This window comes from Centruroides sculpturatus, unplaced genomic scaffold (genome assembly GCF_000671375.1).
Source record: "Centruroides sculpturatus isolate CEXI.00-Female unplaced genomic scaffold, Cexi_2.0 scaffold1173, whole genome shotgun sequence".
NCBI lineage: Eukaryota > Metazoa > Arthropoda > Arachnida > Scorpiones > Buthidae > Centruroides > Centruroides sculpturatus.
In genome coordinates, this window is record NW_019385606.1 from 96,650 (window position 1) to 123,234 (window position 26,585).

The 26,585-nt window shown below is 30.7% G+C and overlaps 1 protein-coding gene across 1 annotated transcript; it reads left to right on the forward strand.

Annotated features, from left to right (window-relative positions):
- Positions 1-242: 242 nt before the first annotated feature.
- Positions 243-25,709, forward strand: LOC111640536 (plastin-2-like). Its single transcript, XM_023386553.1, has 11 exons — positions 243-430; positions 12,227-12,394; positions 14,121-14,287; positions 14,606-14,701; positions 14,942-15,149; positions 19,969-20,179; positions 20,944-21,032; positions 21,127-21,316; positions 21,404-21,513; positions 24,135-24,278; positions 24,376-25,709. The coding sequence occupies exons 1-11, from the start codon at positions 356-358 to the stop codon at positions 24,568-24,570; spliced, it is 1,653 nt and encodes a 550-aa protein (XP_023242321.1). The 5' UTR covers positions 243-355; the 3' UTR covers positions 24,571-25,709.
- Positions 25,710-26,585: the final 876 nt, after the last annotated feature.

Here is a 26,585-nt window from a genome sequence, read left to right on the forward strand (position 1 = left end):
ATAAACGGCAAATATTTAAAAGAAGAATTAATAAAATCCAGTTTCATCTTCAGGCTTTGCAACTGTGAACGGTTGTTATTTATCGTAACGACCACCTGATGACAATAATCATTAAAAATAAAGAAAAACGGAGAGGGGGAGAAAATAAATAAATAATGATTCACCTAGTTTACTCATCGGATCACGTGGTACGAACGGAACTGCCGACGTCATTAGCGTAACCACTGCGCAGGCTCGTCTTATAAAGGAAAGAGGCACGTGGCTGTCAGCCAGATTAACAGCGCTTGTCACGTGACGTGGAGGTTGGAAAAGAAAAGCGCGCTTCAGTTTGGTGTGGTAAAATACGTTAAAGAAAATGGCAAACGTGATCAGGAGGAGTCTACTGTTAACGGACGAGCAACGAGAGGAATTGGCAGATAATTTTAACACGGTAAGTTATTGTTATCTTGTGTTTATACGTCGAAGAATGCAGTCAGTAGGAGTGTAAGGTGGTTGGTCTGGTTACGTGTAGACGATAGACCGCCATGATTTTAATGATAGCGAATCTTTACAGTGTCATGTTTTAATGTATTAATATCCTCCGAATATTCCCTTATCGTCGAGAAAATTCGTTAAATTGCGCGCATTCCTGCCCGGTTACGGGATATTCTTTCGGTAACGTCTACGTTTTATCCCCGTGATGTACGCGCGTGGGGATATGTTTGGGGTAAAATTTGCATAAATTCGAACTATTTATGCAACGATTTTTTCCCCGTTATTTCTGGTTCGATATTATTGTTTGTTTACCTTGTATCGTAACCGGGCCCCGTTGCTTATAACGGAGACCTGATTAAAGGAAAGGAAGAGGCAGAGAGAGGGAAGGAAAAAAAACGCTAGTGACGCAACCTGCTTCTTCATTCAGCAGCCCTGAGGGGGTTGCCGACACCAGTGATGAGTCACGTGCCAAGGGTACGGCCGGAAGTTGGGTCACGTGGTCACTTTTCTTTCCTCCGAGAGGGGAAGGGATCGACGTGAGACGCGTCTCCCTCCAGCCTTCTCACAATGGAGAATGGTCAAGTGTCGGGTCGATAACTTGCTGTATAAAATATTAAAATATAATAATAGAAGGAATATATATATATATATATATATATATATTTATTTTACAGTTAGTCATACACCAGAGTTTTGTAGTGTTTTTGTTTTGCTTTTATTTTGTAATATAGCGTAATAATGAGAAACAAAATCGTTTATCTAACGTAGTTTATAAAAGTTTATTTCCCTCCGATCGTGTTTTTAAGGGAATTTTACCGTAATCTTATATCATCGTTATAATGTACGAAGTTTATAACAAAGTAAAAGTAGCAAAGTTAAACTTTATTTCCGGCAAAAATGAATATTATACGAATGTTAAGCAATGCAATAAATTTTTCTCTCTTAATAGCAGAAGGAAAATTAAAAAAAATTCCGCGTTCTAATTTTTCCCTAAAATATATTATGTCAAGGCTAGATTATGTTACTTTACAATATATCTTTTCTAAAATTACAAACAAGATTCTTGTGAAATATATATTTTTAACGATTTGCTATTTCTTCATTGTTTTTCCTTGTTTAAAAATATTAATAATAAAATAAAAGTCATCTCTCGTAATGAATTGTTTTTTTGCAACTCTCCCCCTTTTTACTTTCGTCAATAACGCGTCGAATTCGGGGATTCCCCCCATTTAGCTTGATTTTAGGGATAATTTTGCGTAATATTTTGTTGATAGGGTTTTATTTTAAGAAGAAAAATTAATTTTCAGGGAGAAATGTACCCATCATAGTGACGTCACCGCTCGATGGGTGACTAATCAAGGTAGAGAAGGAGATGAATCATTCGAGGTCAGATTTGTATATATAAAGTCCAAGTTGGCTAATTTTCGAGGAAATGAGACGTCGTTTCCCCTTAGGTTTATCCTCACGGAAGAATGAGGAAAAGAACTCACCTGGGAGACGGGAAACCAAGTCGAACGGGGATAAAAATAGGGATAATCGCGGATCAATCTTGTCGTCTGCTATTATGACGACGTAGAACAGGACCGAATTATACGGCTTATTTTTGTGATAAAAATGGGATCTTTATAACATCCGGTTCGCTTCTTTGTCTGGATTTTTTTTAAGGAAGGAAATTTACCAGACACAATCGTAGACTTCTCGATGATGATTCTTCTCTCCGGAGATATTTAAATTGATTCTTCTCGATTTTTAAAATTTAAACGAACCAATCGATGATCATTACGATTTATTTCGACGAGTTGATTCGCTCGATTTCATTTTTAAAATTCAAAAGAAAGGAACGAATAAGATCGTTTAAAACAATTTATTTTTGTACATTTTCTTTCTGTGTTTTATAATAAGCCAGTTAATTGATTATGAAATTTCTTTTAGTTGAAATGTTTCATTTCAACTTACTAAACGAATTTATTCGATTTTTATTTATAGAAACTTAATCGCCCGTTTATTAATTCGATAATTTTACCAGAAATCGTTAGTTAAAAAAAATAATTAGAGATCAGCAATGCATTTTTAATTCGATTTAAATGCCGCTCACGTGGTACGCTGCGCAATTTTAATCTCCTCTTGCCACCTGCGCGATTCGTTACGGGGCTATAAATGGCAATTTTTTAGGCGCTGAGCGATTCGAAAGCGAATTATGACGAATCGGCCATTAACTTATAGATTAAATACGAAATCCCGGCTTTAATGATCACCTTAGGAGTTAGGGGAAAAGGCAATACTTGGATTCGTACAGGTCCAGGTATGCCAGGTATGTATAGGTAGGTAGACAGACGTCGACCTTGACTCTCAGACAACTTAATTTGCGATTAATCTGTACCCAGACGCCAGACTTATCGGAAGAGTTACGAAGTATTTATCAAGAAGAGAGAATGGTCAATATCCGTTTTCTCCTCGAAATCCATAAAAGAAACGGGATTTTTCCCGAAGAAACATCCCGTTTTATGGCTACTAAATCGTGCCGAGATAAGCTGCATTTTTTTTTTCTTTTTTTTGCTTTGTCAACCAACAATAACAGATCCATAAATTTATTTAGGAAGTGTTGCCTCATTTCTGTCTTCCGCACCAGAAATTATAAATTTATTGCCCCCGGGTTGGCATTGTTTGCTAGCCAACGCTTTTCCATGCCTTTTTCGCATTTCTCCTTGTCGAAGGCTGCGCTCCAATTGAGCGAAACAGTCAAAATAGTTGCTAGATACTTAGTTCCACTCCAGACTTCGATACTCTTCGATAATCGCCAGGTTTTTTTTTTTTTTGTTTCTCTCCCTTTTTTCTTCTCACTCATTTGCCCTTAATGAGGAAACCGATCTAGGTCATACGATCATCCATATTAGCTTTTGATTTTTACTAGAAATCTCTTCCTTCTCGCTTCGAAATCGAATTTCTGGAATTCTCCAACCAGCCATTAAATCGGAAACCAGAAATCTTATTCCTGCAGTTGTGTAATTAGTTGTCGGCTTCACAGAGCTGTCGGCAGTTTGAAAAATGTTGTTATTAATCTCGCTAAAAGCAGGTGTCTTTGTTTAATAATTATTTATTTTCGTTTTTTTTAATATCCAGTCAACCGTTTGAATGATTGCCTGATAAGAGTTATGTTGCAGCTGTTAGACTGTTCGAATCGTTTTAAAGTTTGGAGAAGAGATACAGGAGACTTTGGGATATACTGGTTTGCCACCATTTTTAAAATTCTTCCCCGACCTTCGCTACAAGCGATTCCTTTATTTTGGTTTATTTACGCTCTGGTCAGTTTTTTATGGCGTACGCGTTTTGCTTACAACAGTTTCCATCTGCCTGGTGACGAGTAGTGGACGTCGACCCGCGCTAAAAATAGGGAAAGGTAATTTCGAGAACATTAATCCAGGTTATTCCCCAGAGTCAAGTGGTCACGGTCCTGAGGTTAAGTAACTCTCAATCGCGTAACGCGCTGTCACTAACAGTAACGGTGTTTTTGTTTCGTTTTTCTTGAAATCTCGATCTCCTATTTATCGAAAGGCGTGACTAATCGGATTGTTTCACGCGAAAACGACAGTCAGATCCAGGCAAATGGAACCCGATTCTTCAGGATCGGAAGTCGACATTGGTTGTAAGAAAATTTTTCTCTACGCTAGGGAAATTTTATCATTTATCTCCATAACGGAGAGAAATAGTTATTCGGAGAATCGTAATTTATAGATGTTTTTATCTCGAAATGGCGGAATTTAATAGCTGATGTACGAATATTTGCAAAAAAAAAAAAAAAAAAATTATCGCATATTTCTTAAGTGAGGGTCAAGAGTTATGGCAAAGTAGTTCGATTGATACGAATCTATTGACGTACTTTATCACTCCGGATATACGACAAGGGGAAAATAAAAATAGTTTCAGAGTTTCGTCAGCTTGATGGAGGGCAAAATTGCGATAGAATTTTTAAAAGCGGTGACATAACGGTGAATCGGTGAAGTAGATTCGACCGTTACTTGCCATATATGGCAAAACCGGAGAGACCACTTACTGTTTTTTAACCGGGATAAGAAAATACACAGACGGGCGGGGAAATTTTTTAAAACATTCTTCACGGTTTCGGATCTAATTCGATAATTATGCCATATTAGCATCCATTGGAGTGGTTTTTTTCTGGCTTATCGATGCACACTTACGCGATAGATCCGGTTTGGGATATCCTGTTGATCTATGTGGAAAATAGCTAAAATCGAAATTATTACTATTGCCTAACAAGGAAATATTTTCCTTTTTTGTTTCTCGATAATTCCTCATTAATTTCCTCTCTCAGTAGGTAGAGGGCGTTTACATCCTTGTCGTTTTTGCAGGAAATGCTTCATTAAACGTCAGTTCCTGTAGGGGGACTGACTTAAGTATTGCCAGATCATTAAAAACCAATTTAAAAATTTAGTGTCAGTAACACCTTATACACAATCTCCACACTTTACTTGACCTTCTTTGGACACTCTTAAAGCTTTCAATCTCTAATAATAAACAAAATTATAGTATTCTTGGGGGAATGTATGCATGCTACATACTACTATTGCTTGCTTTGCAGTGATTTAAATAAATTATAAATTCAGAGGAGAAACATATTTTTATAATTCTAATAAATACAATTTACATTTAGCTCCCATAATTGATAAAATTAACAGAGACTGATCTTTTTATAAATAAAAGTTGTTTCTTGTTGATGTTTAAGTGTGTTTATACTTCAATCAAGTGATGACTTTTTGAACAGAGTCCATTATCTATTTTCATTTCTTTGCTGCATAAGACTATTAAGAGCCAGTTTTGATTTGGTAGATGTACAGCATGGAGTATGGGTTTTAACTCAAGCTGACATGCATTGCTCACCATGAATGTGATTGTGTATTATTTATCTTCAGACTTTGTAATATTCTACTTTACTTTGTATGCTGTAAATGTTTCAAGCTTCCAGATCATTTGATTGATACACACTATGAAACTAGATATTTATGTGTTTGTGCAGTTTTTATAAATAGTTTATGCATTTCTTCATATTACAGATATTTTATTATATTAAACTTTCTTAATGTATATGCATTATATAGATGGAATCTTTATATTACTAGATTATTTTAACAGTTTAATTTCTTATCTAGCCCCCTTTTTTTATTTTTAATTCTTTTCATCCAAGGATGCAAAGAGGGAGAGCTTTTTTTCTTATTGTTGGTTTGGTAAGGCTCACAATGAGGGATACTGGCCGAAAAGGAAACGAGTCTGGGATGGATGTCATGAAATTGCATGGATTTGATCCCAGATCTGCAGGGTAGTAGGCTGATACCTTAATTGCCTTGTCCATCCATTAGTCCATCTGATCATTTGTGCTATTGAGCAAGCAGTTTGGTAACAAAAATCTGCAATAATAGTTTTAAGTGACAATTACCAATAATAAATATTGTGAAACAATGAGGGTAGGTTTTTTGTAATAATTAACATAAACATTAAATAGTAAATGGTTAACAAATAAATTGAGATTATCCCGTAATCTACACCATACTATTTAAGTTTAATTAAAATGCCTCAATGTCCTTTTTTTTTCTTACTAAAATGTAAATTTTCGACTATAAATTCGTATCTTCTATTATCAGGACTTATTATACTGTTAAACTTTGTAGCATTATCTGTAAAGCCAGTAATAAGTCCTGATAATAGAAGATACGAATTTATAGTTGAAAATTTACATTTTAGTAACATACTATTTAAGTGTTTATATTAATTTTTATATTGAGCATGTTTAGAAATTATTATATTTTATTGTGAGTAACTATTCAAATTCTAAATATTCTACCTGTTTATAAAGATAGGCTATTTAGAGTTAAGATCACAAAGGACTTGATCATAATTTACCTTTTTGAAGTTGAATAAATTTTTGCAACCCACTCTCCTTCAAACAGGTTGTTGATCTCTATCTACAAATTTATATGTAAAGTTTGGAAACCCCCTTGTGGTGTTTTGTGATAATAACAGAACAGTTTTGACAGCACAAAAGACAACTCGTTTTACAGAAACAGCAGGCAGTGTTTGTAGGTGCATATATTTCTGAATACAATAATATAATAAATGTTGTAATATTCTAACAAACATTAATTGAATTCAAAGGTTATTTTACATGTATTTCATATTAAATCATAGTTTTAGTCATTCAAAAGCAATCTTCAATGTCTTCAGACTTCTTTTGTAATTTATAGACTGGTTTTAGAATCTGTTGGTTGATTTGTAATGGGTGTGTTGAATTTATACTTATGCATTATTTTAATTTTTATAATTATTGAGAAATGATTAAGTAACTGAATGATAGCCAATAATACATATATATTGGAATGGCTAGATTGCTCAAATAGTAAAGCCAGCTACTCTGAGGAACTTGATTTCAGTCTGGATCAGAGCCTAAAAACTTTATGTTAGTTATATTAAGATATGTCCTTTGTAATTCTTTTTTCAGTCTAGCTGGTGAGTGTGACAAAGGGTCTTTGTAGTGTCTGAAGAGTAAGAAAGAGTAAAGTGGATATGTTATTAGGATCATAAAATTTTCAATATGTTTAATTTACTAATATAAATACCGGTACAAAAAATCTTAAGAATATTCTCATTAATAAAACATTTATGCTGAGTTTACAGTCTTTACTGAATTGCTCCACAATTTATGTGACTTTTCTAATGATTTAATTTTTTTAAACTTAGTTTTCAATAACCTCATTAAAGCTGACAAATGCTTAAAAAAAATTTTAGATAAGCAGCGAGCGAGTGCTTAAGTGAATCGCATACCAATAACATTTTTCTTTTTAAAAAAATTTTATATTAACAAGTATCAAATTACAGTAGCTCTTATCTGTATGTCAAGTAACTTTGTTATTTATTTAATCGTGACAAGTTTTGTCTAAATTTGCATTTGAAATGTTTGCATTCTTACAAGGAGATTGTCTAAATTTTATTCAAAAATTTTTATTTTACAATTTTCTCTTAAAGTAGAACAATGTTTGTTATTTTTTGAGAGTTTGTTTATCGATAATGATTTTAGGCAATTTTGTAAAATATGGATTGATTAATTAATTAAAGAAATTGATTTTTACAATGAATTAGACCAGTGGTTCTCAGCCTTTCTGAGGCCATGGAACACCGTTCATGTATCTTTTATTATGTGGAGCATTAGCATCAATATATTTAAAAATTGATAAGCAATTATATGTTTGATCAATACAAAACCTTCCTCACTTATTTCTAGCCATTTATACACGAGTACGAACGAGTAAACGGCTAGAAATAAGTGAGGAAGGTTTTGTATTGATCATCTTAAAATAGTTCTAGCTACAAATGCATAGAAATTATATGTTTACTCTTCTCATGTAACAATAAAGCAATAAACTAATAAATGTTGTTGTATTGAATAGAACAGTAAACATGGAATTGTCTATGAATAAAATATGTTGAAGTACACTGGAATAAATTTTCAATAAAGATTTTAAAAAATTTTTTTCTCCATGGAACATTGGGCAAGTTTGCTGAATACCATATTCCATGGAACATGGACAGATCTTAAGATCATTTTGATTTAATAGATTAAAATTGCTCTCATTAATTAAACTAGATTTCGATTTGCAACTTTGCCATGAGATATTAATTTAAAAATTTTAGTTAATTTATTAGAATTTTATTTTGCTTTTTCTTTTCTCTTCAGAAATATGTTATTTTACACAGGAATTAAGTTGCCTCAAACAAGTACATAAACTTTGCATTCAGCTAGTTAGTTTGCATCAATAACAGGAACTTAGCATTTTTTAAAAATTTTTTGATACATGCAATTTATTAAAATTAAAGCAGAACATAATCTCTCATGTGAGTCATTATCTGAATATATGTGTGCAGGATATTATTTGGCCTTGGATATAATCAAAATACATAAATATCAACACTTGCGTGTGTATAATGCTTAGCTGTCAGAATTATTTATGGAAACTCCAATCTTAAATATTTAACACAACTCGTATCTCTAAACCTTTTAGGATCTGTTAGGGACTCTAAACCGTTAGGGTATCGTCACCTGAAGAAGAACCGTAACGGTTCGAAAATGTTTGTAACTGTTATAGAGTGAGATGATACGTGCACCGGTAAAAGGTTTAGAGATAAGAGTTGTGTTACATTACTACGGTGCTGATATTCCAACATTAGTTAAATATTTAAAATAACAGGCAATGAAAAATTCTGGATATTCTGAGCTATCAATGTAGTAAAGGCAAATTACATTCAACAATCAATTTTTACATCCAACAAAAATATTTAATATATTTTACTAAAAATATTTTTAAAAGTAGACAACAATGGAAGAAAATGCTATTAAAGAAACAAAGCATATTAACCTTATTATAATATTTATTTTAAAATTATAAGTGAACTTTGCTTTCTTTGTATTAAAATATAAAAATTGAATAATTGGATTTAAGAAAATTCCAAGAATTGATTCCCTTTTAAGCATTTAATGGAGTGTATAGAAGAAAAAAAGCTTTTTAAATTGATACAGCTGCTGATACAATTGCCTAAGCATCAAATATGATTACTTGGCAGACTAAAGTACTGTGTGTTAACGAAATTTAAGAATCTGCGCTTGACGTAATAACTGATACGTTGGTAGTGTCTGTTTTAATTATGTTTAAATCCTTTGCTAGATTTTGTTTCTATTTGTTACTAAGTTTTATTTAGATAATTGATTTTTGAAGGTATTTGAAAAATTGGGTCAGCATTTTAACAGAAAAGCTAAATGCCATTAAAGATCTTTAAAAATGTTAAACAGCATTAAAGTTTAAACTGCTACTGACTTTAGTAAGATTGTATTTGTTTAAATCTTAGTCGTTGTGTATGGATTTTGTTCAGTTATAATTACTTTCATAATTTAAACTGTTTATTCTTTAAGAGAAGAGCTTAATGCTGTTGTAAATGATTAACCATATGGTCAAAACATAGTTAAAATTATTTTTGCTGTGTGTGTCACTTGATACACAAATTCCTTCAATAATGTTGTCATTCATAGAGCAAGTTATATTTTTAAAAAAATTTTTGTCTGTAATATTTAACCTTGTTTATCAGTCACGTTGTATTCTACAATTAATAATTTTTAATCATATTAAAATTCAGCACATTTTAAAGGACGACATGACAGTTTATTACAAAGGAAGCGTTGATTTATGACTGCTTGTAAATTTACTCAAACCTTAATAAAAAAAATTCTCCAACTTCTTTATCAAAATAATTATATAAAATACATTAAGATAAGTTTTATGAACAGATGCGTTTGTTTTTCCACTCTTAATAAGCACGTTATTTAGAGTAATAGATGATATTATGCATTATATATGATACTTTAAGGTGATTATTTAATGATATAATTTTTTAAATGAGATACTCTAATCTTTAATTTAGTTTAATTAAACATTTTGCCCCATATTCATGTAGCCACTATTATTTTACTTTAAGCAAAGACTTTCATTAAGCTTTGTAAATGTGAAAATTTGTGTATATGAATTAAAATCTGAACAACTGACTTGCATATGAAACATCCAACATACGAGGTCTGTCCCAAAAGTAAGTATACTGATTTTTTATTTCAAAATATAGAAGAGTTAAATCAAATTACAAATGATCTCCTTCAAAATACAACCCGTGCAAAGTCACACAGTAGTTCCAAGTTTTTTCAATCGGTTTTAGCAGTACTTGAAGTCGTTTTCTGTAAGGGTGTTTAGTTCATCAGTTCAACTTTTTTGATGTTTTCCACTATCCCGAAATGATGACCTTTTAACGTGGATTTTATCTTAGGGTATAGGTAGAAGTTGCATGGAACAAGGTTCATACTGTAGAGGTTGTGGGCCAGTGGGGATTTTTTCTAGGCCAAAAAACTCTTGAATTGATAGTGCTGTGCAAACAGGTGCATTATCATGGTGCAGTATCCAATCTTCTGCAATGTCCCTGCAGACTTGCTTAACCCATTTTCAAAGTCATTACAAAACATCTTTGTAGAAGACCTGATTAACTGTCTGTCCTGAAGATAAAAATTCTTTCTGTGCAATTCCACAGCTATAAAAAAAATGATAAGCATCATCTTTACCTTGGATCTTTGTGCCATCTAAACACCATGTTTCTCAATAAGATGGCATCTCCATAGGCTTTGGTAAAACTGTCAAATGTCTTGGTTGCAGATTTCTTGAATTTCACACAAAACTTGATAGCGTAATGTTGTTTGAGATTTTTCTCCGTTTCAAATGTAACGATGTGTTAATACATTATCTTACAGAAACTGAGATTGTGTACGTTTGTCTTAACCAATAAACTTGAAACAGGTTTAGATATGCTACTAAGATCAACGTAAAAATACCAATTAATGATGTGTTAAGCTGCACAGTCATTAAATAAAAAATCAGTATACTTACTTTTGGGACAGACCAAGTATATGTAAGAAACCTGTACTTTTTAGGGTTTTTGATTTAAAAATAAGGAACAGTAAGGTTAATCTGGTGATAGTTTGCATATCTATTTTTGATTCTATATGGGAAAAAATTAATGAGAAAAATGGCAAGATTTCCTAATTTACTATCATAATTACTATACTATTGAAAAATTGCTTATGTAACAAAATGATTACATTAATTTTTTTCCAATGAAAAACAATAGATCTTTATATGGAAGTAAAAATTTTACAAAGGCAACTAATATTAGAAATTAATAAAACTTAGCGGTGACTAAGAAGAGATGTCAGGAAATTGGAATCGCCTTTTGAACTTTATTACTCATAAATAGAAAGTGAGATCATCGATGAGTTATAGTATGATAATTTTATAAAATAATTGCAAAAATTCCGTTTTTAGTTATGTAACTTTACTGTAAAAGATATAGTTCAAATAATTGTGTCAAATAAGGAATATGGTTTTGTCTTTAAATTGCTATCAAATAGTTGTTTATCAAACTTACTTTCCTATTCATGTAATGCTTCACTAAGCTAGCACATGTATGAATTTTATTACTTTTTACTGGCAGCTGGCTAGTCGGAAATGTATTAAAATGATTGAAATGTGAAAGAGGATGTTGCTATTCTGTTCAAAAGAGCAAAAGGAAATGTTAAATAAAATTTATGGATTATTTTAACAGTTTTAGTACTATTTTCTAGTAGCATAATTAATTTAATACTTGTTTTTTTTTTCTGTTTTACTGATTATATTCTAATCTTTACTTTGCATGCAATTACCTTAGTGATTAGAAATTCATATTGTTTGGATGATTATCAGATTATTATTTTCCTTTTGCAAGTCATAAGGTGTTTGGCAAGTCTCATTGCTTTATGCCGTCTGTGGCACATTTTTTTTAAACTTCCTGTTGTTTTGCCAGTAATGCAAATGTATCAACAAAGTCAGAATAAATTGAATTTGCATACATGTTTGTTTCCCGAGGGTAATTGTTTTTATGTAATGCACCTACTTGTTTGATAGTGACAATATGTACAGTACATCTGTTCTATAATTACGACGGAAATTGAAGGAGAAAAAGTTGTACTAGGTACACTATTGATAATTCTAAATGATATTAATAAAACAGTATCTAATAGATACCAAGGCTTAAAAAAATGAAGGAATTTGAGTTTTTTGCATTCAAATTAGCCTTATTTAGGACAATGTCATGTTGTTTATAATGAATGTTTTTATTACAGCTTGATAAAGATGGAAATGGATTTTTGGACATGAGCGAACTCAAGCAGGCTCTGGAGATAGTAGGCTTCAAGATCCCACAATGGAAAGTTCGACAGATGATTGATGACCTTGAAAGAGGACAAGTGGGGGATAAAAAAGGAAGGTTATCCTTTGAAGAATTTCAACAGGTAATTATATTTTCACATTATAATGATGTTTTTCAAGATTATTACTACTTTAATGTCAGTTTAATTTTATTATTATTATTATTATTTGGGGTTAGGCACAAATGTCTTAATGTTTAGTTAGTCTACAGGGTGGTTCGTAACAGAAAAGTACCTTGTCAGAAATGCACATTATGTGTCTTATACTGTAAGTGGGTAATCTGGAACTTACGCAAGTAGTTGTGTTGGAAACCTGATAAGTTTGGAATGTGCAAAGAAAATGTACTTGCATTCTTTTATATTATGTTAATTCAAAGTAAGTTTTGAAGCTTACCGTTTGAGCAGTTGTCATGGAATAAGTATATTTTATGTTTAAAATGTTAATTTTAATGTCGTAGAGCTATAAAATACTAATCAAAAGTCTGTTTGTTTTTTCTTCTAAACACAAACTACCAGACATTGAAATCAAAGCCATTTTTTTTATGTCATACATAAAGATAACCTCATTTAACTCTGCAATTGATCAAGGTTAATTGTGCGTTATTTTTAGGAAACTTTAAGGTAAATTAAAGAAAAATCACACTTGTTTTCTTTAGACAATTAATTATATTTTAATAAGGGGAGGAAAATTATTAAAATGTAAATTTTCCTTGTAGTTAGCCTTCAGATATATTTGCCTGTTATATGCTTAGATATTTATAAAATTTCACATAAATATTTTAACTAGATTTATTTCAATATAAATTAATATGGAAATCTAATGTATCTTGTAATAAGTTCGTGCTTCATGTAACAGCATAAGGAGGTCACCGGTAAACAAATGCAGCAGGTGTATAAAATAATGTCATTTTTATCATTGTAGAGTTGCATTAATATTACACTAATATTACATTAATATATTTTGAATGAGACATTAAATGTTCCACTCTAATTTACTTATTATTTTTTTCTGTTTGTAAACTTGAATGGTGTGTTATTTTAATGGTTCACTCTGGAAATAAGAATTTGAATAAATTAATCTAGATACAAAAAATGCTTTGATTGTCTTTAATGTGCTGTGTACAAAAAGTAGGAAGAGATTAAATAAAATTAAATATATACCAGCCACAGAAAATTTTTACTGTAAAGAACCTTCATTTATGGATTCTATGAGATTTTATAAGAGTAAATGCACTAAAATATCTCAGCAAGTATTTAGATTACTGCAAATTTGTATGCAAGAAACTCTGCTTAGAGAATTTAGTATAATTGATATATATATATTCTTTTCAAAGGCTTTTGAAGTCATCCAGTTGTACTAATTTGTGTGAAAAAGATTAAAGGATTTATTTTTTTTAAAGAATATGTCCTTTAATCTTTGTCCTACAAACTGGATTTTGTCTTCTTTTTAATGTTTATATCCTAGATCTTAAGTATAGAAATATTAGATCTTTGGCATAATTAAAATAAATGACTTTACCTTTTTACAATTTCTGTATTCAATTGTTTTTCTCTAGTGAGAACTTTTGTAAGAATTAATTATTTTTGTAGTTGTTTGTGTGCTTTACAACAGTATTTTTTAAATTAAATTAGTAATTAATCTTTACATGAAGTTAACAAAGAAAGAACTGTACACAAATTATAGTACACAAGTTATAGTTAAACATTCAGGTTTTGATTATTAAAAAAATATCAATCTATCTTGCATGTGGAATTTGTATTAATAGTGTCTTATGCTTAAATTTTGACATGTTGAAAATTGTTTTAATAGGTTTGTATGGATATAAAGTCCAGAGATGTTGCCAATACTTTTAAATCGATGGTAACAAAGAGAGAAAATGTCGAAACACTTGGTGGTATGTCGGAAGCATCCAGCGAAGGAACTACACATTCTGTCAGACACGAAGAACAAGTTGCCTTCTCCGATTGGATAAATAGGTATTGAATTGAATAGTTGCTGAGTTTATTGTACTCAATCTTTTCTCCTTTTATATAACACGATAGTTTCCTTTCAACTTAATAAAAGCTATTTTTGTGTCATTATGAATAGCTTTCGTAACTGCAAATTTTTTTTCCCTCCATTCATCTTTGAATGAATTAAAATGCTTTTAGTTTGGAATTTCTTTGCTTATTCAACATTTAATAAAGTGTGTTGTGAGTGTTTTGATGTGTTTTTTAATGAAAATTTAATATTAAAATATTTCTAGTTTTATAAATTAAAGATTTTATTAAAGAAATATTTTAAATTTTTATTAGTAACTTAAAAAACGACCAAGATTTGAAGCATCTCCTGCCCATTGACATCGAAGGTAAATTACTCTACGACAAAGTAAAAGATGGAATTTTACTATGGTATGTAGGATAATTAATTTTTATTATATTGTTCTAAATTGGTTAGTTTAATTAACCTCTTTAACCAGAAAGTAAAAAGTGAACGACCTTTAAACTGCTTAATTAATTAGTTTACGGCCTATATATCTGCACGTGTAAATTTAACTCTTGTTTATATATATCCTTTAATTAATTTTTTTTATTGAGGTAAATGCGATGACAAAATTAAATCTGTATGCTTAAAAACTTTTCGTTTCGCAGCAAAATTATCAACCATTCCTGCCCAGATACGATCGACGAGCGTGCAATCAACAAGAAGAATCTGACAGTTTATACTAAACACGAAAACTTAACACTGGCTCTAAATTCCTCTCAGGCTATTGGATGCAATATTATCAATATAGATGCGCACGACCTGTTGAAAGGAAAACCTCACCTAGTGTTGGGTCTCATCTGGCAAATCATACGAGTAAGCATTTTGATTTTCTCAAGAAGTTCTGTAACTGTTTGATTAAATAACAACAAAAAGCATTCAAGAAATGAGGGAATAAATATTTAATCATAACTTAAATTTCTTTTTCATAATAATAATTTTATACAAATTGAATTTTTGTTTACAAGGTAATTTTATCACTGCTATTACTGTATACTGTTAATATGAAATATGTGAAAAGCAACAACACTGTTCATATATATTATGTCTGTATATTGTTAAACAGTATGAGAATTAATTAACCTATTATTATTATTATTAACCTATATACAAGTTTATAGGAAGTAACACGTAAAAAAAGCAATAGCTTTCTTCATTTACAAAATAAATAATTCATTCCAAACATGATGTAAAAACTTTTAGATTCTGTGCTGTTTGCATGTTTAATTCAACATACAATACAGAAGTCTGCAATGTAATATAGATAAGATTCAATATAATATAGAAATTTGTAGACTTCTATGTTAGTTTAAAATGGAATAAATTCCTTTTTAAAATGCTATTACTATAAAAATAAACATTTTATGAATCTATATTATTATATTAAAAAATGATAAAAATTAATTGTAGAAATCTTGGTTACACTTCAATAAACTGATTTTTATGGGAAAAAATTTTGGGTAATTTTGAAAATGTTAATCTTGTGTTTTAAATATATTAATACTAAAGTTTAAATTCACTTGAAATCATCAAAATTATAAAGTATATAAAATTTTTCCTTTTCCAGTTTTGAGTTTAAGGTAATATAAAGATGATTCCTTGGATATAAACAAAAGATACTAAAGGGTTAATATTATAGCTATTTCTAGCCCGATAATATTTGGTATTGGTTGGTGTATAGCTTTAAACTATATTGGGTGTAGTGACTATGTTTTGTTGATTTGTTCATACTCATAACAGTGTGAGTGATGTCATCAGACATGTCTATAACAAACAATTAGTGAAAATTTAATGGGTCTAATTGATTTTAGATTCACACCAGGATTCCTATAGTGACAAGTTGATACCTTCTACCACCTTATTCATTTTTTATCAAGTTATTAGAATTGAACTCTCATTTCTTTTGTATTTTACATTAGCTATATTGACCTGGCAGTAAATTTATATTAAGGGCTGTTCTTTCTTTATCAATTCATATATTTGAATCCTATTTTGGAAACAAATTCAGTGTACATAGTGTGATTCTTTTGAGGACATTGTCAAGATGCTTTCTTGTGTCCTAATCAGAGCAATGATAACATACTATATAAGTAAAAGGATGTCAATGCAGATTGTAATCATGTGGTATTATGTTCAGCAAGGAGCAATAGTGTTTATGTTAATTGTCTGTATTCATACAGAATATAAGAGAAAATGAAGATCATAGATCTATCAAAGGATACATAGAACATGTATAGAGGGTATGGTACATGGAAAAAATGGGTTAGAGGTAAATAATGACAATTTCATCTTAACAAAATCTAAACCCTATGTACTGTGTCCAGTTGATAATGTAGAGTTAATGCAGTTCAATTTAGCAAGGTTTTAGTATAATAAGAAAAATTATATTATAAATAGGAACCAGTAATTTTTACTTTCCTGGCTGTTATATATAACAGAGAGAAAGTATGGTAATCAGTCAAAAAATGACCTTCTGAAATTTTTACAATTTTAGACTTGGGTCCTTGAAACATCAAGTAATGTAATTTGAGATTTTTTTTCTGTATGTTTTGATGTTAGTATATGGGGCAAAATTTTATTCAGCCAATTTGAAGCAAATAATTCCTGTGCCTTTTGTCAAAAATTTCTGAAATTTTGCAGAGGGTTTGTGTATTAGAGGTATTGTTGCTTTTAAATTTTGATGGTTAAAGGTTGAGAGGGTTGGAAGATATAGGAGATTGTATCATATTAGTTTTAAAGTGTTGTTACCTGGAAAGTTAAGCAACTGATTGCTGGTGCTGGATTTTTTTATTTGTTAATTAGCTGTTACTCAAATATTTTCCAAGTGAAAAATATCAATTTAAGTACACAAACATTTATTGATGTATACATTTTATAATAAAAAATAGTTTAACAGTACAAAATTATAAAAATAAACAAAATTATTTTATTCATTTATGTAGAAGTTGTCATTTTCTGATAGTAATTGACAAGACTGTCTTGTTTATAGAATCATACTGCCATTTTATGTTACCAGCATAGAGGTTTGAAGGAGTACATGTCGAGAGTTGATATTTGGCACAGAGTATTAAGTGCCCAAATCATCTGTGCATAAAAAAATCCAGATTTTTATGTAGTCAGGGACTGAGAACAGAGTCAAAATAAAATGCAAAATGGCGACCCTCTTCTACAAACAGGCAAAACAGCCACCTCACCCATTGAAGTCAGGTGGGGAGAGTACACCCACAGTCATTCTAAGAAGTGAACTCCGACCTTAGGACTGAACATGTAGTTTCTTCTATGTTAAATAAAATTTGTAATCTAATTTTGTAAATTTGGGAGTGCTTCAAATATAATGTTAAAATGGTTTTATGTTGTTACAAGTGGGTTTATTTAACATTATCTAGTATAGTAAAATTGTGGGACCGATAAAAATTTGACATTTATATTAGGGTTGTTGTTACGTCCGATGACATTATAATTGGGTTAAACTGTATATTATTTGTGCAAAAAACAAAAATAATTTCGGACAATACAATAGCCACGATTATTTTTTTCAAAAACTGGAAATTTTCGTTATGCATCAACAAAAATTTAACCCGGGCTGACATGCAACGAAGAAAAATTTTGAAATTGGATAGGTTAATTTCATTGAAGATGCATCATGGACAACCTCGTGGTTGTGGTCGGCGAAGTTGAATGATCGCGCCCAAAAGCAGCAATACCAAAGAAGATTGGAGAATGGTAACGAGACCCGCCTTGAGTGTCAAAGTGATTTCACTTAGTAGTGAGTCTCCATGACATAGTCTTGTCCCAAATATGGTTTTGCTGTTTTACTTGTTTTGATTATAAAATTTAGAATGGAGCATTTGAATTAATTTAATTTGATAATCTGAAAAAACAAAATTAGAATTTAAAACTGTAATACTTGTAGGTTGGACAAGATTGTTTCCTTCAAAATAAGCCTTTTAAATATATGATGATTTGATGTAGCATTTTAACCTTGGTGTTCATTATATCTGTAGATCTGTTCAAATAATACAACAATTATTCAAAAATTGCATACCTATCAGCATAATGCATATAGTCTTCCAAAATGAAAATTACAATAATTTATAATGGTAGCAAGGTTAATTACTATCTGAGAATATTGTAATGTACATTAAAACATTGAAAAATCACCCAAGTTTCACATTTGTCCATTGCAATTTCTATGTCTGTGAACCTTGTGTCACACATCTGATTGATACTACTACTAATGCTCTCTACAGTATATCTAGTATCAATCTTGCAGATTACTTATGCTGCACAATGACAAGTGATTCAGACTTTGCAAACTGAAGAATGCAAAATGCCTTCTCTGTTCTGGTTTTTGTTTATTGCTTCCTAGTGTTAGTATTGATAGGTGACAAGACATTTGAGTGCATGTGGGAGATGAAACTCAGATTACTCTATCAATTGGTGTATGTTGTATACTTCTCGAATAATTATTAATGTAAATACAGTAATTTAAAATGGTAACATTCATTTTGAGAGACCCTGTATTTAACAGAAGTAAACAACTGTTAAACATTGACAATTCTCTCAGAAATTACACCAAATTATTGATTAACTATACAATTTATATTGTGCCATATTCAATCAATAATGTAACTCATTCTGAATTATATAATTGTCAATGTCATCAAATACATTATGCTGTTTCATGCCAAATTATTTTCTTCAACGACAACATTTTTATAATAATTAAATTATCCATTAAGTGCTAAGTTGCATAAAAATTCCATTTAATAAAATTAATATAGTTAAGAACGAAGAAGTCAAATTTATTAAGACAAATGTAATTCAAACTACTTTTTGTATGGAATTGCCAGATACGTCATCTTTTGTGTCATATTATTTATCATAAAAACTGATTACAAATTTCAAGTTGTGTTNTATAAATAAATTAATTAATTTAAATAATTTAGAACCGCTGGGAGAAAAAATCGGCCCGGAGCGGGACTCGAACCCACAACTCCTGCTTACCGTGCAGATGCGTTGCCAGTTACGCTATCCGGACCTCCGGTCCGATCTCCTCTTCCAGCGTATAACTATGTAACCATCGACGGTTATTACAATGCCGGCTGGGGACACATTCAGTGCCCACGTCCTACTCCTATAAGGCACTCAACCTTGTGGGTTCGAGTCCCGCTCCGGGCCGATTTTTTTTCTCCCAGAGGTTCTAAATTATTTAAATTAATTAATTAATTTATTTATAATTATTAATATTAATAAGTGATGGCGCCTAACGCTTACCTCTAGTGCCAAATTAATTTCGTAATTTATTTAGTAATTAGCCTTAAAACTAGCCTGATGGATTTACGGCATACGTTTGGTGATTAGCTATATTACATCGGGTTTAAAAGATGTTTATAAGTATTGATTGGCTTGTTTTCAGAGTTGTCAATTTGACAAAATTTATTTTTGGATTAATAAAATAAATTAAATTACTTTAAAAAATATTTATTTTATATAAACTAAAGAAATAGTAACAGCAAATTTGTTTATAATAATGCATTCAAGTTTATTATTTACTTCATTGATTAATTTTATATAAAAAGAGAATATTTTCAAACCTCTATAATAAAATTCTGAATAAAGAATTTTGTTTTAGCAAAGAGACATGCTGACTCGTGCAGAGACAATGTTACAACAGGCAGAAAAGATTGGATGCAGAAGTTTCCTGACACCAAATGATGTCGTTGAAGGTGTCTATAAATTAAATTTAGCCTTTGTTGCCAATCTGTTCAACAATCATCCTGGCCTCGATCAGCCTGACGAACCAATTGAATTTATCAACTTGGAGGAAACCAGAGAAGAGAAAAGTAAATGTTTCTTAAATATAAAGCATTATATTTAATAAAAATAAAGTTAGTAATTATTTATTTCATTGAAAATGAATGAAACAGTAACTCAAAATTTGTTTTAGGAATAATGCACTTATTGTAAGATAAGTGGTGAAGATTATTAAGTAGCTAGTTTTGATTGCAATGAAATGTACATACAGTAACTTGATAAACCTGCTTGGTTTTTATCGAATTATATTAAGGCTAATTAATAATTTGAAAAGCAGTCACCATATTTGAGTTTTTGTGTGAAGCTGAAACAGAAAACCTACACTGTGGAGCTCTGTTTTGTTTTCCTAAAAAATATCTAGTTTTTTGTTATTAAATCTGATACAGGATGGCAGCTTAACTTGCTACTTTTTGGTCAAAATTATGTAATATCTTTTTAATTAATTACCCATATTATGGCCTGGTTAAATTCCTATTGTCTCATTTGTTTATTACTATAAGCCCTGATTTTATATGTAATTGTGTTCTGACTTGTTGTTATAAATAAAAATTGAGCTTTCTGGTCTCTTAAGAATTTATTAATAAGAGTAATTTATTACATAGTTGGGTTAGAGGTGGTTTAGTAGTATTTTAATGAAAAATTAATTAATTTGACAGAAGGATTTTGAAGGTTAAACTGGTTTCACAACAACAAAGATGAGCCAGAAAGTCCAGAAAATATAAAATTACATTTAATTCTTTGTAGATTCAATACCTACTTTTTTATGATTTAAAACAATTTTAGTTACTTTTAGCTTACAGAAACTGGATGAATAGTATGGGAGTGAGCCCATATGTTAATTGGTTGTATAGTGATTTAGCTGATGGACTAGTTATATTTCAGGTATGAGAAATTTAATGTTTATAAGTATGTTTTGGTAACAATAAAATATTTTTGTATTTGGTAAATAATAATTGTATATTGCTTTTTTATTCAGCTGTATGATATCATTAAACCTGGAATTGTAGATTGGAACAAGGTCCATAAATCATTTAACAGGTTAAAAGCTTTTATGGAAAAATTAGAAAACTGTAATTACACGGTTGAGCTCGGCAAGCAGTTGAAGTTCTCTCTGGTAGGCATTGCGGGTCAGGATATCTCCGAGGGTAATCCCACTCTCACACTAGGTAAGTTGCAATATTTACGACTGTTTCGATTGCTTGTTTAAAATATCTGCCATTTAAAAATATACACGTGATCCTTCCAATTTTCAGCACTTGTGTGGCAGTTGATGAGAGCTTACACGCTGAACATACTCACCCAACTTGCCAACACAGGACATCCTCTTGTGGAGAGAGAAATTGTAGACTGGGTGAACAACAAGGTAAAAACTATTCATCTTTTGCATTGATTTGTATTAATATTATCATTATGAATCTATAATCACTAAAAATAAATATTTTCAGTTAAGAGTATATTTTTTACTTGTTTTTATCTATTTCTGACTTTGAGGATTCTACAGGTCAAAACCGGCAAATAAGCGACAAGAAATAAATTAAACTTTTATCATTACCATTGACTTTATTATATAATTGACACATTCCAAATGCATTTTGCCTTTTTCAGTAGGCCTCCTCAGTGGATACATCAAGATATAAGTCATTGGTCACACTTTATATCCAGTAACCGTTCCCAGCATGCATCAATGACCATCCCAGTATTCAAATTAAGTACATTTGTATATTCGGTGATGCAAAAATGTTCAACAATTTTTCTTTCTAAAAAATTTTCTATTTTATACAATATTTTAATATTTTTTCTATCTATATTACAATTAAATTCTGTACAATGTAAAAACCAATGCCAATTCCATCCTTCTCAGTCTGATGGCCGCCTCATGTTCCTTTACTCTCAACTATAATCTTATTCCGGTTTCTCTGATGTAATAATTTGGATTTCCACATGTACATGACATTCTGTATACAACACTGACAATTTTATATTGGTCTCTGGGTGAATTTATATCTTCACTGTTTATTCTGATCTTTACTGTTCACTGATGTTTATATCTTCACTGTTCACTGTGTATACTGATAATATTTGACATCTTATTCTTTTGATTTGCAACTATGCATATAGAAAATTCTTTAAAGATCAATTTATATTTTTCAAAAATATTAGTAACATAAGGAAACTTTATATAAGAAATATTTTTTATGTCATTTTTAACATTAAATCTACATATTTTTACTTGTTTTTAATTGAAAATATTTATTTATAGTGTTTATTGAAATATACCGATCCCATTGGTTCTAATTATTGAATTTATTACATTATTAATCTGTTGTTTATACAGGTTCATAATAAAGTCCTTATACAACCAATAACTGACAATTGCAGATAGCTAGTTATGAATGATGTAAAATTGTAGTGAATAGTCACTACTATAAGATGAGACTGCTTGTAGCATCCCTAGTGGTACAATTAGGAAGTTAGCATTCCTATCTCAAAAATGATGTGTGATACAGATAAGTCAATTACAAAGTTGTAGAGCTTAACTGATTTTAGTAAAAAAGGACACCCTACATATATGAATAGCATGTATAGAAAGCATGAAGTGCTAATGTGCTCATTGAGCACAGACAGTAAAATGTGTTTTTCTTGTGCTCATTCACGTGTTCTCATTTTTTTTCTCATGTTATAATGTGTGTTTCCTATTTACTATGTTTTCATGCTACATTCATTACTGCATATCATATTGTGCATTGTTCACACATGTAAATGGACTTAAGGACATAGTACAGTGGTGCTTCGTATAATGTACTTACTCCATTCCAGGTGCACATCCATTAAGTGAAAAGTCCGTTATACGAAATGCATTTTCCCATAGAAATACATGTTAAAACATAATTCGTTCCACAGCATAAAATAACCATACTGTACCATTAAAAAAATGAAAATGGAACAGTCACCAATTATGCCCAGTAGTCAGATGATGTGAAGTGGAGGAACACTTTCTTTCCACATTCATACAGATAGACTTTTTACGCATTGCAGTGGGTCTTTTTTTATCGTTTTTTAATCGGATTCATATTCAGGAGAGGTTACCGGAGCTTGCAGGGTCAACTCCTCTTGTTCCATCCTTTGTTTTTTCCCTGCTGACTTCTTGAAAAACATGTCCAAGCTGGTCTGTTTCTCTCTCTTTTTCAACACCTGTCGGAAATGACGGGCAAGGGTGTCATTGTAGAGATCATTGATCCTGTTGGCCACAGCTCTGTTTGGATAATGAGTGTTGGTAAACTCCTTAACCTCTCCCCATTTGACAAGGAAGTTTTTGCCAACTTTCACTCCTGATGATTTCTTGCTTTGTTTCAATTGAAATCACCTTTCTGTTTTTTTAGAAGCCATGATTTGCACAACACTTGAATAAATGTAAATACCCTGCACTGAGGTGATGTACGTAATAAACAAGGGAGCAAGCTGAATCCCAACAGGATCTCTGTACTTCATATATACTAATAATATATTCTAATAATACTAATATATTATAAAAATAGCAGATTGTCATTGGCAATGGCAAAAGAGTGGAAACATCATTCGCACTTGTTCACAGAAAGACTGTTGTTTGCCTCATGTAACTGCCGAATGGAAAGTCCATTATTCGAGTCACATAATGGCCAAACAGAAAGTCCGTTTTTCACAGTGTCCGTTATTTGAGTCGTATGTTATACAAGGCACCACTGTATATTTAAAACCTTTAAGTATGGTTTTTATATATATATATAAAATGTGTGAAAATTTTTTTCATGTATATTTTGTTTAAGTAAGATATGCTTTAGGTTTCTGCAAATTAGCTTTATATGTCTGATACTTTGTTTTGATCATTTTGACATTTAAAAAATATAAATTGAACATGTCAGGACAATGATGATGAATAATCACAAGAAAAACTGCAGTGTTTTAAATTTAGTTTCCAGTATATTGAGTAAAGTTTTTTCTTTTTAGATTAAAAGTGCTGGGAAAAATTCCTTTATCAAAAGTTTCCAAGATCCAATAATAGCCACTGCCCATCCCGTTATCGATTTAATTGATGCCATTAAACCTGATTCTATTAATTACAGCCAAGTTAAATCGGGTGATACTGAAGAGGTGAGCAAAAACAATCTTAAGATATTCAAAGACTACATTAATTCTACCAATTCTTTATTTCAGTTAATTAATTAATAAAATTGAAATTTATTACCAGGAAAGAATGGACAATGCAAAATATGCAATATCCATGGCACGTAAAGCTGGTGCCCGCATCTATGCCTTGCCAGAGGACATCACAGAAGTGAAACCGAAAATGGTCATGACTGTCTTTGCGTGTCTCATGGCTCGTGATTACCTACCCAACATGGGAGAGAAGAATGGAACTTCTTCGAGTCCAGTCCGAGAATAGAGTAGCATTTTTTTTTTTGTTTTTTTTAAATTAATCTTGCCACTAGATCCGTAAAGAGTTTGAAATTTTGCCACATCAGAGATAGAATTGGAGAAGCCCAGTATATTCATTATCATGTAAATTTTTAGATTTAAAGTAATCGGGATAAGAGAAATGTGTGGTAGAACAAGATAATCATACGGTTCTTCTAATTTTAGCTACATAGTACTTCTGTTTGATATGTAAAGAAGCATTCATCATATTCTTAAATTATGGAAGATTATATATATATATAACTTGGCAGATTGATTAATCAAAAGAGAGAAAGTAGGAATTAACATGGCATTAAAATTTGAGAACTCTGAAATTGCAAATTTATCGGAATTTACAGTTATGAAGTTTGATATGTTAAGATTATATTTTGATTTTAGGCAATCTTCAAATATTCTGAACTCAACCGGGCTCAAAATTTTAACATTTGGGATATTTCAAAGTTTGTATTCTGAAAAGGTTTCGTATATGATTTTATTAACTCTACTGTTAAATATATAACATTAATTCTTATATTTCTCTCTTATGTTGTCGTAAGTATCGTGCAATGAGTTCAAAGTCATCCATGAAGTACTATAATTTTGAAAAAAATCAAACCAGAGTTTTAAATAATGCGTGTTTTAAAATCACGAATGGGACTAGAGTGCCTCACGCTTTTTTGGGGAACAAAGAATTTTAACGTCCACAGTGCCAGTTTTTTTAATCACTAAACTTTAACTCTCGGAGATCAATATTCTTTATCAGTGTATAGTTTTGATATCATTTATCAACATTATATATTGATATATGTCAATATTATAGTTTGTCATATATTGATGATGTTTTATTTAATATTATATTCATATAAATATACACTCTCTTCCACTTTTTTGTGGTTATCATTTAGTACAAAAACACTTTGAGAGAGAATTTTTTAATGGCTTTGAATTAATACTTTTTATACATTAGTTTTCACCAATTTTCTGATATGGATATTTGATACATAGCAAAGAATTCTGTACCATAGAACCTATTTCTCTCATTCCATCATAAAATGCCAACATTCCTTTATATTATATGCTAAATCCATGTCAATACTTTGTCTGGAAATAAAAGAAAAATTATTTCTATATTGTGTTTTGTGATTTTTGTTATTCAGGGTTTGGGTCTGGATCAATTTCTAGAAATTTTTATGGATATTCTGACATGCATTGTATTTATTCTATCTAGCATCTAGTTGATGGTTCTTAATCTCTCATGTAATGACCCCTTTAAATAGTCCATACCAACCCAGTAGAGAAGCACTGATGTAGTTGCTTTATTGCTGGCCTGATTGATTCCAAGATGTGCATGAATGAAAAGGCTGCAAGTGTCTCTAGGCTCGTGGTGATATAAATCAAAATTAAAGCAAATGCACAGTCAAAATTTTAATAGAATAATTATTTGTTTTTATATTATAATACAGATTGTTATTTAATATCATTTAAATTGCTGTTTCTAGAAATTTTACACTTTCTGAATAATTATTGGCAGTTTCAATATTAAACTGATATCTAATCTGACCAAGAAAGTCATGCTAAAATTTATTTAGTTTCCTTCAAATTTTTATCTGTAATTTAATTAAAATTACTGAAATCAGTAGTACATTTTTGACATCAAAACACTATTCAATGGAGATCAGAACTAATGGTGGAATTCAAGATCCACCAGAAGTTTTCTCTATTAAAACTATTTGAATTTATAACTGTAACCTGTAACCATATATATATATATATATATATATGTGTGTGTGTGTCGTTTGCCGACACCTAGCTCGCCAGATGTCGGCAAGCTAGTCAACAATCAAACCAACAACAATTATCATTTACTTTATATTTGTCAACAGATGGCGCTACAAGTAACTGATGCTAAATATACCCGAACATTTTGGGGGTAATATATATATATAGCTTTGAGTATTATTTTGACCCTGAAATAGACACTTACAAACTTTGATCTGGATCAGT

Excerpts from the sequence above, each read along its gene's own strand:
- LOC111640536 (XM_023386553.1), top strand. The coding sequence starts at position 356 with ATGGCAAACGTGATCAGGAGGAGTCTACTGTTAACGGACGAGCAACGA. Across the intron at positions 14,702-14,941 it reads AAAGATGGAATTTTACTATG|CAAAATTATCAACCATTCCT; the intron begins GTATGTAGGATA and ends TTCGTTTCGCAG. Across the intron at positions 15,150-19,968 it reads TCATCTGGCAAATCATACGA|CAAAGAGACATGCTGACTCG; the intron begins GTAAGCATTTTG and ends ATTTTGTTTTAG.